We start from the raw sequence: 14,758 nt of genomic DNA on the forward strand, positions 1-14,758 counted from the left end.
GCCTCTTAACCAATTAGCAGGGGTTGGCATTAAATATTTCCTAATTAATGACAAAACCTTTTTGTAGTAGAGTTTAACCTACAGTGAACTAAAATCTGAACCAGGTCTAGTTGGTAACGTTTCATTTATTGCGTTCCATGTGCTCTTATTTGGTTATTTGTCATCTCAACCTTTCTGTGGACTTTCAGACCAAATTCTGTATATGATGTGTGAAAGCTGATTTTTAATTGGAATTGACAAAAGATGGGAAAAGAATATTTCCACAAAAAGAAAATTTATAAGAAGCAAAGTCATTTCTTCCACTAATGCGGGAGAACCCGTGGACATTATATATCTGGACTTTCAGAAGGCGTTTGACACGGTCCCTCACCAAAGGCTACTGAAAAAACTCCACAATCAGGGAATTAGAGGACAGGTCCTCTCGTGGATTGAGAACTGGTTGGAGACCAGGAAGCAGAGAGTGGGTGTCAATGGGCAATTTTCACAATGGAGAGAGGTGAAAAGCGGTGTGCTCCAAGGATCTGTCCTGGGACCGGTGCTTTTCAACCTCTTCATAAATGACCTGGAGACAGGGTTGAGCAGTGAAGTGGCTAAGTTTGCAGACGACACCAAACTTTTCCGAGTGGTAAAGACCAGAAGTGATTGTGAGGAGCTCCAGAAGGATCTCTCCAGACTGGCAGAATGGGCAGCAAAATGGCAGATGCGCTTCAATGTCAGTAAGTGTAAAGTCATGCACATTGGGGCAAAAAATCAAAACTTTAGATATAGGCTGATGGGTTCTGAGCTGTCTGTGACAGATCAGGAGAGAGATCTTGGGGTGGTGGTGGACAGGTCGATGAAAGTGTCGACCCAATGTGCGGCGGCAGTGAAGGCGGCCAATTCTATGCTTGGGATCATTAGGAAGGGTATTGAGAACAACACGGCTAGTATTATAATGCCGTTGTACAAATCTATGGTAAGGCCACACCTGGAGTATTGTGTCCAGTTCTGGTCGCCGCATCTCAAAAAAGACATAGTGGAAATGGAAAAGGTGCAAAAGAGAGCGACTAAGATGATTACGGGGCTGGGGCACCTTCCTTATGAGGAAAGGCTACGGCATTTGGGCCTCTTCAGCCTAGAAAAGAGACGTCTGAGGGGGGACATGATTGAGACATACAAAATTATGCAGGGGATGGACAGAGTGGATAGGGAGATGCTCTTTACACTCTCACATAATACCAGAACCAGGGGACATCCACTAAAATTGAGTGTTGGGCGGGTTAGGACAGACAAAAGAAAATATTTCTTTACTCAGCGTGTGGTCGATCTGTGGAACTCCTTGCCACAGGATGTGGTGCTGGCGTCTAGCCTAGACGCCTTTAAAAGGGGACTGGACAAGTTTCTGGAGGAAAAATCCATTACGGGGTACAAGCCATGATGTGTATGCGCAACCTCCCGATTTTAGAAATGGGTTATGTCAGAATGCCAGATGCAAGGGAGGGCACCAGGAAGAGGTCTCTTGTTATCTGGTGTGCTCCCTGGGGCATTTGGTGGGCCGCTGTGAGATACAGGAAGCTGGACTAGATGGGCCTATGGCCTGATCCACTGGGGCTGTTCTTATGTTCTTATGTTCTAGTTTAAGATTACGATTCCTTTAAAAGTTGCATACATTTCTTTAAAATATTTTGATGCTGTGAGTTAGGTACTTGTCTTTATATTTGGATTGTTGGGGTCTCAAAATTGGGTTAAGGCAAATCTTGCATCCTGCCACTTGTCATAAGAATAGTGTTCTGTTCATAAACAGCTGTCATTTAGCACCTTCCTTGTGGTTTCCAGGCTCTTTGCTATCAGTGGTCTCCTAGTAACAATGACGAAAGCTGTAATTGAATTTCACATTGTACTGAGTGCTTACTTGGCTGTGCTCCTGTGATAAATTGATTCTTTCATTTTCACGATGGACTTAGAATTGCTAAATATGAAAATCCTTATTAAAGCTATAGTTGCTTGTTTTATTCGAAGCAAACACATTGGCTTGGAAATTTTGGTTGCTCAATTTTGCAAATTAATTAACTCATTCCCTAACATGCTGTGTGCCAAGCAAGGCTCTGCAAGTGACTTAGATATTCAAATGACATAGTTTTCATGTAAGGAAGCACATGTGATCTACCAGCACAAGACGTTTAAGTTCCAGCAATCTAGAAAAATGCTAAAATCTCATAAATTTACTTTGTAATTTTGCATAACTCAACTCTTTAGCAGAAATGAAAGCTAGAAGGTGCATCAATATTTTTTGTGTTTCTTTTCTGCCTGTTCTCATGTGTGAAACCACCTCTTCCTCTACAGGCTTACAGGAGCCTGAATCAAAGAATACATTGCTTTCAAAAAATCTTTGACCAGAATGGTAAACACAGGTAGCTTGGGTTAAGGACTACCTTCTCTCATATCAGCCTGCCTCAGAAGCTCTCCTCTACATGTTCCCTCTGTCAAGGTAGGGAGGTGGTACACCTCTCACAGAGAACCTTGCTTGGTGCCTGTGTTTCTGTCTTCTTGGTGCTAGACATTTTTTTATTTATCCTGCCTACAGTAGGAGTGTCAAACGTAAGGCCTGTGGGCTGGATATGGTCTGTGGAAGCTCTTTATCCAGCCCCCATGATAATTGGGCTCTCCCAGTGCTGTCCTTTCAGCAGAACTGCTTCTCCCAAGGTTCTGGGAGGGAGAGATGGAAGGAGACATCAGAAGGCAAGGAATGCAATAGGGAAATAGTTCCCAAGTTTTTTAAAGTTGCATACCCCTTGGGAGCCCATTTTCATAAATTGTACTCCTCTGTTATCCCCTCATATTAGCAAAATGTTTGTAATTAATATAATTGCTGTTATTTCAAATGTATACATTTTCAACTCTGATCCATATCTGATAACTCACAATTTGATGACCAAAAACTAGCAGTTGGTGGCGCTTCTGCAACCAGTGAGCTGACTTCCTTTCTGCCTTGTCAGCCCCACAAAGCATTCTAATACAGACCTGCCTTTTTCCGCCATTATTCAGTTCTTTTCTGAGTACCTCTAAAGGTCCTGACAGGTATCCCTGGGGTTACATGTATCCCCAGTATATGATAGGGAAAAAGAGCAGACCAAAAGGGATGTAAAAGGGATAACCAAGAAGGATGAGAGGGAGACACTGCTGAGTGTTGGAAGAGCGCAATTACCCTACAGGGGCTGCCCTTTCATCAGCTTCTGCCAAGGCATTGCTTCACAGACTACCTCTCAGCTGCTGAGCTGTGAAGTAACATCTCAGCAGAAGCAGTGCTGCTGAAATGGTGGCCCACATGATAATTGAACTGTCCTATATTTTGAAAATATGATCAAGGTTTTCTCTTTTGGCACTTGCAGCTGTTGAACTTCTACATGAGAAGTGCCTATTTCTGACCATCGTCTGTTTAATGACATAATTTCCTGCTCAACGATGCCACATCCGGCTTTTGGCAGGCACCATAAATGCTGTTTGGCCCACTGTTTGAAACAAGTTTGACGCCCCTGGCCTAGACCACCTGCAGTTTCGGATTTTTGCTACTTGTTCTTATTGATTTGATATTTTATTTGTAAACCATCTTTGGAAAACTTCATTTAAAGTAATCTAATAAATAAATAAGCAAATCAAGTGGTGTCAGTTTAAAAAAAAATCTTCAAATAATGTACTTTGAGTACAATGTTGGAGCATCTGGAATAAAAGGAGGATGCAAATCCACCAATATCCAGATGCAAAAAGTTTCAAAGCCTTCTTCAACTTTGTGGACAATGTGTTGATCATTCTTGGTATTTTTTCTCCTTCAAATGAAACTCTACTCATAAATTTTTTTAATTAAGAGGATCTCTTTAAAAATGGCAATTTTTGTTGGTACGTAGCACTGACATTGCAAGATTTCATTGTGAGCCTTTTCAGAAATTCATGTTGGGGAGAAGAGAAGAGTTTTTGTTGAGAGCTCCTAATGTGTGTGTCTGTGTCTGTGTACGGACTATGGTGATAGCTGAAAAAGCTATGTTTCATAACATCTGTGAACTGTTGGTAATTTTAGTAGGCTGTTGTTGATCGCTGATCTGTCTGAGATCTTCTAATCAACCATACTTCTCAGCAAGTTAAATCTGGAAGGACGCAGTGGAAGTAATATGACCCTGCTAGAACTGTAGATGTGCGAGACTCCTAATCTGCAACTACCATCTCTCCACTCCAAACCATTCCCTCCCATCCCCCTTGCTTTTGCCAGTTCTTCAGACACAGTACCTAGGGCTGACCTTAAGACAGATCTAAGGTCAGTGATGCTATAGAGTTGTATAAAGCCTGTTAGTATATTCTAGTTTATTGTACTTAATAGTTTATTCTTCTCTTCAAACAGTGGGTGCTGGTAATGCCAGCTATCCTAGTAGGCCTTTATCACAGGTAGACATCCCAGGATTCAGCTGCAATCGAGCCAGTCCTTCACTACCTGGAGCACCTGAATGGGTGGAGGAACAACCTCGGACTTGGCCACACCTGGACCTGCCATAATGGCAGAAATGACTGAGCAGCTGTTTGTTACTACACATACAAGCATAGAGGCACTAACTTTTGTATGTATTCTGTATGGAGTAGAGATGCTTGGTCATTCTTGTCCATCAGGTTTCCAAAACAATGAAGCCAGAATCTTGAAGTTGAACTGCCTGCTTGCCTTCCAGTCAAACCATGCAATTTTGTCTATTGTAATTGTTCCACTGTAATAAATTGATCTTACTCTCGAAGAACCGTGCATAGGGTTGCAGCCAGGGCTGTCCTTGCCCGAGGATCGGGAACACATAAAAATTTCCCATTGAAATTAATGGGATTTTTAATTTATGAGAATTTGCCTAATGAGGAGTTTTTGGGGAATGGAATACCCTCAAAGGTTGGGGGAAGGTTGTAGTTGGAGTGTTTGAGGAGTTGAGCTGTACAAAATTTCAATTTTGTCTATGGAAGTAGATTTGATACCAATATGAGATTTAATATTTATTCATCATCCTATATCCAATATGCAAAACAATGCATTTTTAGTTTATTTCAGTCTTTGTCACATTATGACAGTCTTTTACAAACATTAAGACATAAATACATGAACATGTTGGTAGAACAATAACAAAATATTTTCACTCCTTTCAGATGTTGCCCCTGCAGAGCAAGAAAAGCTTTTTATTCAGAAGTTGCGACAATGTTGTGTCCTTTTCGACTTTGTTTCTGATCCACTAAGTGACCTAAAGTGGAAGGAAGTAAAACGAGCAGCTTTAAGTGAAATGGTAGAGTACATCACACACAATCGCAATGTGATCACAGAACCTATTTACCCAGAAGTAGTACATATGGTAAGTGATTTTAAATGAAAATATTATTTAAAACAGTTGAATGGTTTCCTTTCAGTGAACTTTTCTTAATGGAAGCTGTCTAGATTTTATCTATAAGGTTTCCTTTTCATTTCTGTCTCCTGTGTGTGTTGCAGAACACTTGTGTTTGTTTTTTTTCATTAATATGCAAGAGTAATGGGCCGTTTTGGAGCATTTTAAACTTTCAGGCTTGTGTGCCATAACAAATACAAGACCCTAATCTTGCATCCTTACATCATTCTTATCATGAAAATCAGGGATGGGCTGAAGTCAATCTTGCAAGGCCTGCTTCTAATTTCACTAGAATCTCAGTTCTCCCTCATTAGCGTTGCATCTGTAAAGTGCATTGCTTAGTAGTTAAAGCATGACTAATATGTATAAAGTGATCCCAAGTGTGCACTTCTTAAAATACCTTACTGTATGAGACTAATGTCCAGCTGCACTCATGAGCAGCACTCATTGCAGGAATCTCAACAACCAGTAGGTGCTGGTTAGACCTCCAGTGGACTTAACCATTCATGTAACTTTAAGAGATTTCTGTCTTTACATTTGTTATCTGTTTTTAATGTAGTAGGAAAGAAATGGTGGTGCCCTTCTACCTAGATGAGCATTTCCCAAACTGTGGGCTGAGACCCACCAGTGGGTCGCAACCTGATTATTGGAGAGTCATGAAAGTGAAACTGACAAGCTGATAACTGACAAGGAAAATGTATTGAACCCTATGAAATGTGCACCAAGCCAAGTGTGTAGGTTTATTTGTGTGCCTCAGTCCACTTCCAAGGGCAGGCCGAGAGGAATGCAGTGCCATCAGAATAGTCCCAATCGGGTGACTACAACCCCAAACACGCTTGAGAAGGAAGTCCCGCCCTTTCCTAGCTGACAGGAAAAATGTATTGAACCTGATAGAAAATGAAACTGAGCAGCAGATGTATGTTTACTCATGAGTATGCAAATGTGCGTTGTCTCTTATCAAAGGCCAGGTGAAAGGGAACCCAAGGCCACCAGAATGGTCCTGATCTGATGTATGTGGAACTCAATAAATGCTCCAGTGAGCGGTTCCCCCATAGTAAAAAAAATAAAAACATAGGTTTGAACAGCTGATCAAGTGAAACTTTTTTTAGTCTAGGTGAATCCTGATAGAGTGTTTTAAAAGTTGGTCCCAGTGCTAAAACATTTGGGAACCACTGTCCTAGATGACTCATTTCAGCATCTTATGCATGTAGAGGACACGAGCATCTTCCCACACAATTGCTTCCTGCGCAACTACAGAGTGAGGCGTGAGCAAGTTTTTCTCAGTGAAGTTGCTGAGGGTAATAGTTACCTTATTTGTTTCTGAGCATTTTTAGGAAGTGTGTTTTTTACTTGGAGTTGGCATAAATTGCTTTGAGATTTGGGGTTAGACCATTATTCCTCTCCCTAAATGGATTTGAGCCCTTGATGAAAAGGGCCTTGTTTGGAAAACGTCATAGCAGGAAAATTGATTATGCAGTCAGCATTGCTTGCTTGCTCTTGGACATTTAGAGATATCTTGCAGTGAGAAATGCAGGGGCTAAAGAGAAGCACTGTGCTCGCAATTTTCTGCTTTAGATTTCAGACTTGGTGTTTAACCTTATGCATCGCATGTGAAGTGACCACAAGAGATCTTTCATTCCCCATAGTGCTTTTCCTGAGGGTCACAGGACCCTCAGAAATAGGGTGGAATGAGATGCCACACCCTGTAGAAGAAAAAGAGGAAATCACCCCAGATCAGTCTGAGAATACCTTTCATGATCAAGAACTTCAGCTCTCCCCAGATTAATTACTGAGATCTGTGGTTTATCTTAGACACTGGTTCAGGACTTCCACTCCCTCCCTGGAATTTTATGGAAAAGACTCTTTTGCATGTTGGTGTATGCCAAGGTTGACAGAGACTAACTTCCCTAATGGTACCCAACAAGTTCCTGTCTGAGTTGAGGCTCAAATTAGAGATCTTCCTAGTCAGTCTTACCATTAGACTACATCAGCTCAATGAGACTATGTGCTCTTTTGCATATAGTGCAGTGGTTCCCAAACTAGTGGGTCATGACCCACCAACCAGTAAACCGTTTGTCTCTGCCCCTTTAAGGGGTGGAAAGGGGGGAAGGCAGCAACGCGGTCCCCTGGATTGCGCTGCTGCTGGGAATGGGAGGGGTTTTTTACCTACCTGCAGCCAACTCTGCAGTCCTGGGGGGCCTGGGGGATCCAGAGAGCCCTCCGCAGGGCTCCCCACACCTGCAAACATCTCAAAAGAAGAAAGAAAAAAGCCACTTCCATTTTTCACAACGAAACTGTTAAGTGCCTTTTTCTTAGATATTTACAAGCTTGGGGAGCCCTGAGGGGGTCATCTTGGTCCCCCAGGACTGCAGCACTTGCTGCAGGTAGGTTAAAAAAAACCCTCCCATCCTGGGCAGCAGCATGATCCTGGAGTTTGCATTACTGCCTTACCTCCTCTCCTGCAACAACTTACAGTGCTCCCAACTCCATTGTTGGAGTTTGAGATGCATGGGTGTAGTAGCTAAATCTGATCAGGACAAAAATACTTCTCATAGTCTTGATTCTAAACAAAGTGCCAGCTTACAAGATAATTAGAAAGTAACACTACAAGACTTTTTAAAATAAAGTCTTACTTAAACTTTATTCAATGATGAATTGCTCTTTTTGTCTGGTTTACTCTAATGTGCCCTCATGAGCACAAAGCTGAAATTAACGCACTTTAAAAAATATGTGTTGTAAAGAAAATGTTGGCATATATCTTAAGTAGCACCTTCAGATTGCAATGGCTATCTTCCCCATCCTTTCTACCTTAAGGCAACTTCTGAGCCCCTGCAAAATCCTGCTAAGAATCATGGGATCATCAGGAATGTGTGAAGTAGCAGAGGGGGAGTCCTTGAAAAACGCACAAAGGCCATTTCTGTGAATGAAGCACCAACTGTTACTAGCATGCAACCCATTATTAGGGGTGGGTGGAGGAGAAACAAGAAGCTGAAGTTTGCAGAAAGATAGTCTTAATAGCAAGTCTTGTTTGGGTGTACAGTATTTTAAGAGCAACAACTTTTCTACTGTCATTTGCATTTGCTTCCCTGCTTCTATGAAATTGTTACGCAAACAGGCATTTTTATTTTTTATTTTTGTATCTATGCTTACACATATGTGATTTTAGTTTGCAGTTAACATGTTTCGCACACTACCACCATCATCCAATCCAACGGGAGCAGAATTTGACCCAGAAGAAGATGAACCAACCTTAGAAGCTGCTTGGCCTCATTTACAGGTACTATGGAAAGTTAATTCACTCCTGACTAAATTAAAGCAAAAGATTAACACAGAAGATATGACCCATTCCTTAAAGTCTGCAGTCCACAACTTTAAGTTTACATTTTAATTTTCCTGTTAGGCTTAGCTTGATTCTCAGTGCAATTCTGTGCATGTCAGCTCAGAAGTAAATCTTGTTGAATTCAGTGGGGCTTAATCCAGGATTTGAGCCTTTATATGTTAATAACAGCACAATAATACATAATAAATAATACATTTATATTCATTTTTCACCTTTGATCTAATCAGGCTCACAGTTTTAAGACAAAACCCATTTCTTAAATGTGGGCAATGTAATATTGCCCAACATTATGCAAACAGAAAACATAAATGTAGTTCACGCATTTAATAACTAAAGTGGCATAGAATGGACCACCAAGTCAGAAATAGATGACATAATCAACTCAGTCTTATGACCTGCTAGGGCAAGCCACCCCTAGAATGAATGGCCAGTGTAAAATTTGCCATATGTCAGGTAGTAGATCTTTCTTCTCCTCTTACTTCTTTATATGGTTGAGCTTACTCAAAATTTCTTTGAGTAGACAAGAGCTGATATGGATTGAGATGAGGCGGATGCAGACATAAGTGATGCAACATAACATCTCTTAACCATGTTTAAGAATTAAGGAGTAGAATCACTTACATGTGTGGGCCCCCCCCCCCCAGCACCACCAGAAATAAATTTTCCCATCTTCTCCAGCTTAACTGCAAAGGCACCAACCTTAACTGTGGTAAACATAAACTAAAAATCCTTTTTAACCAGGATTTGCATAATGGTTACATGAATAATTTGGCTAACGTTAAATGCAGTTACGGCATTGACACATGCCTGTTAACTGTTGTTAAGACAGGAGGGGGAAATTTGCTGCCAGGAGAGGGAGTATGCCTTCTCCCATCTAGCTCCTAATCTTTAACCATAGTTAAGAGTTTGGAATCACTGTGTCTGCCCTGGTCCAGAATCAGGAACATATTGAAACAGCAAGGGAAACCTGTTGCATTTGGAAATGTAGTACAATATGCTGTGACCTTTTCCTACTCAAACTCCAATGAAATAAATTTATGGCTTGAGCAGGAATGGTTCTGGGTGGTTTTCACCCCTAGAATATAACAGTTAAGAGGAACATAATATTGCTAGGAGGCCAAAGCAATTTAATACTGTAAACGCTATTGCCTAATCGGAATACTATTTTTAACTGCTTTTCAAATTTCAAATTGCATTTGTTTGTTAAAACTAATCTTATCTCTTATGGATCTTTTTCAGCTTGTTTATGAATTTTTCTTAAGGTTTTTAGAATCTCCAGATTTCCAACCTAATATAGCTAAGAAATATATTGATCAGAAGTTTGTATTGCAGGTGAGGTAAAAAAATGAATACATCTTCAAATATTAAATCCAGATTAATCTGAAATTGATTAAACAAGTAACTGTGCATCTCTTGCAGCTTTTAGAGCTTTTTGACAGTGAAGATCCTCGTGAAAGAGACTTTCTTAAGACTACTCTGCACAGAATATATGGGAAATTCTTAGGCCTAAGAGCTTACATCAGGAAGCAAATTAACAATATATTTTATAGGTATGTCTTTATTCTGTGCTGGTGCATGTGAACTGGGTATGGTATTTTAGAATTCCTATAGCTTACAATACAAAATAAAATGTTGACAGTTTGTTTACATTTAATTATTTATTTAGCATATGGCATATAATACATGGGCTTACGTTACATTTAAACTAGATCAAATATCAATGTCCAATTCGTCCAGTCATTCAAGGACAGAGTTACCTTTGGTAAAAAAGTCAGACCATGGGCCAGTATACACCCTCAATTTGCAGCCAGTCACAATGTGGTATATGGTTTGGCTGGTAAACCTCCAATCACACTGCAGGGAAGATACTAGCCCCCATTTAAACATTGAATCCAGACAAACACCATGTAGGTTATGAATCCTGTTCAAAGTTTTCCAATGCTGGCGGGGTAAGTTGAAACCTGACACCTTAAGTATAGAATCATCTTTATATCTCCCTGTTTCTGGATGTTCGACTGCCCATTTAACTTTCCATTGGGCATTGATGTTGAAATTATTGTGCAGAAGTTGTGTGAGTGCCATAGAAGTTTTCCTGGATTTAAGCCTATCAATTGATAGGTGAGGAAGATCAGCATGCACTGGTAAAAGTGGATTGATGGTGATTTTTCTATATCCGTTTACTAAAGCCTCCTGTCTATGTAGGGCTGGTGGTGCTGTGTGGCTCAAAACGGGGAGCCAACAAATCCTCAAGTAAATGTTACAGTTTCATTGGTGGGTAGTGGTAATTTATCTCATTTTGCTCTTGTAAGACCAAACCAAAGGGGAAAAATAGCCTTTTAAAAGTTCTGAGCACACATCTAGGGTTCATTGAGATTCTGCTTGTGCACAGCTTTTGTTGAACAATTTTTATAAGCTTTAAATTTCCAAAGACCTTAAGGTTGCAGATCCATTGCATTTAGCTATAGCAGTTTATCCGAATCCTATAACCACATTCTGGCATGTGTGCTAATATAATTGTTTTATGTGTTTGCTTTGGGGGGGGGGGCTTATAGTGCATTTGTACAAACAACATGTAACAGAATGGTTTGGAAATAAGAGTGTTCACATTTCATCTTGATGTTGTTCCCTTTCCCAGTATTCCCATAGCAGAGCACTCTTCTTTCACTCTGTGGTGTTAAGGTTTTAAAACCTGTGCTTGCTTCCCCCCTCCAACCAGCTGTATAAAGAAATGGCAATCCTGCCTGCGTTTAGCTCACTTTTCTATATCTACCCTTGTGTACAGTTCCAAAGGGAACCATTGTTACTGCACCTTCAAAAGTATAAACTGTGCTGCAACTTTTTGCCAGTTCATCCATAAAAGACAAATAGCCTTAGCTATAGTGGGAGCTTATCTTCTATACACTTGTTGAGCTACATGTACATTGGATCAGGACCAATCTGGTGGCTTTGTGTTCTCCCTTTTCCTGGCCATTGATATCAGGCAAGGCACATTTGCTTACTCAAGAATAAATGCGCACAAGAAGATCAATTTGCTTTCCGTAGGGCTTAATACAGTACATTTTTCCCTGTCAGCTTGAAAAGGGCAGACTTCCTTCTTGAGTGCTTTTGGGGTCTAAGTTCAATGAATTGAGACCATCCGGGTGGCATTGCATTCCTCTAGGCCTGCACTTCAAAGTGGACTGAGGCATGGTTGGCCACTTGTGAGTAAACACACCCGTGCAGCTCAGTTTCGCTTTCCAGAGGGCACAATACATTTTCCTTGTCAGCTGTCAGCTTATCAGTTTCAGTTCTCACAACCCAACAACCATCAGGTCGCGACCCACAGTTTGGGAAACACTGGTATAAATATAATACAAGTTGTCATTTGGCAGTAACTTTGTGAGTACTGGATTCTAAAATCTGTTTCTGTTGATGTGCTCAATTCTCTAGTACACTTTTAACATAATTCATTGGACAGCATCTGGACTTTTGATGCAACAGTATAGCACTGGCTGAAGCTCCTTCCATGAACAGAAGAATTTTGTTCACCTGTATTCTGCTGATGGCATGGTGCTACAGCAAAGGCCAGATGCTGCCTTTTCTGTTTAAAGATTGAGTGTGTGTTAAGCTGATCTGCCAGATAGCTGAAGGGAGGTTTTCTTTCTGCAATTTAAAATTAGAATTCCTTTTAATTTCCTGCCACCTTTCCTAAGCATTGTCTCAGAGGAAAGTTGCAATGTAAGTTTAGTGTTATCTGAACTTTAATTCAAACCAGGTGGTAATCACTGAGCAGCATCATGAGCAACATTCTTTCTTTATAATTTCCAGGTAATTGAACCTAAGCTTCTCTTATTAGCCCTTTATTTTCTAAATGTATATCCCACCTTTCAGACTTAAAAGTCTCATAAGGCAGCCTATTGACTTATCTGCACTATGCATCTTTAGTTTTCCAGTTGTGTCACCTTTAGCAAATTACATTATGTAGCTTTTCTTATTAGTCAGCCTAAAATCTGGATAGACGTACCAGTTAAGTAAGTGTATTGAATGCAAATATGCTATGAGGTTTAATAAATGACAGCTGTGCTTCAGGTGCTTATCCAACTTATGAGATTATATACATTATCATACAAGTAACTGCCTGCCCTCATTGCTGATAATATATTTGCCTTGCCAGGTTTATTTATGAAACAGAACATCACAATGGCATAGCAGAATTACTGGAAATATTGGGAAGGTAAGATGATGAATAGTGATGCATTGTATTACTATTGAGCTTTAAATCAGAGTGCATTTCAAAGAGACTAAGCATGGGTTGGATTGGAAAAAATGAACATTTTAATAATCATTAGTATTTAAGAGGTGAAAACAAGAGGTAGTACTTAGGGATTAGAAAAGTCCAGAAACGTTTTGCTACATATACTTAAACATTTTTGCTTTACTTCTGTTTTAAATAAGTATTCATACTTATCGGCATCAAACATTCAATCTGGAACTTGCATAAAAAAATATTTGAGTAATGTAGTTCTTAAAGTTGCAAGTTGAGACTGACAGTGCGTTAAATCTTAGTCTATTCTAAATTCCTAATTTTTTGCTTCACAGTATAATTAATGGATTTGCCTTACCATTAAAAGAAGAGCACAAAATTTTCCTTCTGAAGGTATTATTACCTTTGCACAAAGTAAAATCACTCAGTGTCTATCATCCTCAGGTAAGTGATTGTATGTAAATTTGTTTTTAAAGTGTGATAAAAATTACAAAACCATGATTTTTGTAAAAGTGAAATTGGTAAAAGGTGACATTAAGTACTGTTGATTTTACTGAAGTGAAATGTAGAACTGGTTTTGAGCAATATCACTGTTTTGGTGAAATTTTAGAACAACCCAGACTGTCAAAATTGATCTGCATATTATGTTCAAGTTTTGTTGCTATGCAACTGCCATTAATTTCATTGGTACTTGTGTGGGAGCCATGTACAATTTTAACTAAAATGACAATTTCTACCTTATTTCTGGGTTCTGGTTCTGCTACATAACTCCCTCTTTGTGGGATGTTAGGACACCTCGTTTCCAGATACTTTCAGATAGTTTACCAATCTCTGTGTCTACCATCTCTACTAAAACTTTGGGAGTACAGGGGGCCCCTGTATCCACAGATCAGTTCCGCACCCCCCTCTGGAGGGTCTTCTGAGCCCAGCAGAGGCCACATGTGTCCACCTGCAGCCTCTGCCAGGCTCAGACTGACTCTTTGAAAAACTGGAAGCGACTTTCTTTGACTCGAAGAGTCAGTCTGAGCTTGGCATAGGCTGTGGATGGATGTGGGCGGTCTCTGCTGGGCTCAGAAGAGCCTCCAGAGTGCTCCCCTTGCCTCTGGGGCGGGCGTTCCCTGGACTTCCTGGGGTTCCAATGGAACCCCAGCAAATACCAGAGCACTCCAGTATAAAGATATGCCAAGTCTGGTTTGCACTTTTAACTGGTTTTTAGAACGCTCCTGTAAGTTTTATGTGCAAATTGAAGCTTGTGTGTATTTCATGCTTTAAATACTTTAAAATTTTAAACTACACATGCAGTTTGGGGATGTGTATATTTAAAATACTGTTTTGTAGGTTTGTGCGCCATTTCCTTGGGTGCCTTTGCCTCCTTCAATCTGCAGTAAACAGGCATAGTATTTTTCCATCTAGCAGGAAGCAAGGTGGTATGTGTTCTCTCTGATGTGACACAAAGAGCCATCTGGAGAGGCTCAGCTCCTATTTGAGCAACAATGTAGGTAATTATTTTTGTGGGGAATACACAGCTGCCTTTGTGGATAGCCAAGTTCAAATAAACTGTGCAACAGGCTACAGCTTTTTTAATTTTAGCATGTATTTTTTACCACCTGCCTTTATGATCCCTTTAGTTCATTTATCCTTTTCAATAAACACTCCTAGGAAGGGTGGAGAGAGTTTTCATTCCAACAGCTAGGATAGAACTCCAGCTTGAGGAGATTCTTGAATTTTGTGCTCTGTTTTCTGTAAGCATGCAGTAGAATTTTCCACCTAGTTCAATACTTCTGATAAAATTTGTATCTC

The 14,758-nt window shown here is 40.2% G+C and overlaps 1 protein-coding gene across 5 annotated transcripts in view; it reads left to right on the plus strand.

The window, feature by feature from the left end:
- PPP2R5C (protein phosphatase 2 regulatory subunit B'gamma) overlaps positions 1-14,758 on the plus strand; it is a 92,578-nt gene that overhangs the window by 55,084 nt on the left and 22,736 nt on the right. For all 5 annotated transcript variants that reach the window (XM_066629128.1, XM_066629143.1, XM_066629135.1 and 2 more), the window contains 6 exons: positions 5,146-5,345; positions 8,542-8,652; positions 9,955-10,047; positions 10,135-10,265; positions 12,869-12,928; positions 13,294-13,402. In XM_066629128.1, the coding sequence (XP_066485225.1) occupies positions 5,146-5,345; positions 8,542-8,652; positions 9,955-10,047; positions 10,135-10,265; positions 12,869-12,928; positions 13,294-13,402 (704 nt within the window). The remainder of the gene's footprint in view (positions 1-5,145; positions 5,346-8,541; positions 8,653-9,954; positions 10,048-10,134; positions 10,266-12,868; positions 12,929-13,293; positions 13,403-14,758) is intronic.

Source organism: Tiliqua scincoides, chromosome 1 (assembly GCF_035046505.1).
Source record: "Tiliqua scincoides isolate rTilSci1 chromosome 1, rTilSci1.hap2, whole genome shotgun sequence".
Classification (NCBI taxonomy): domain Eukaryota; kingdom Metazoa; phylum Chordata; class Lepidosauria; order Squamata; family Scincidae; genus Tiliqua; species Tiliqua scincoides.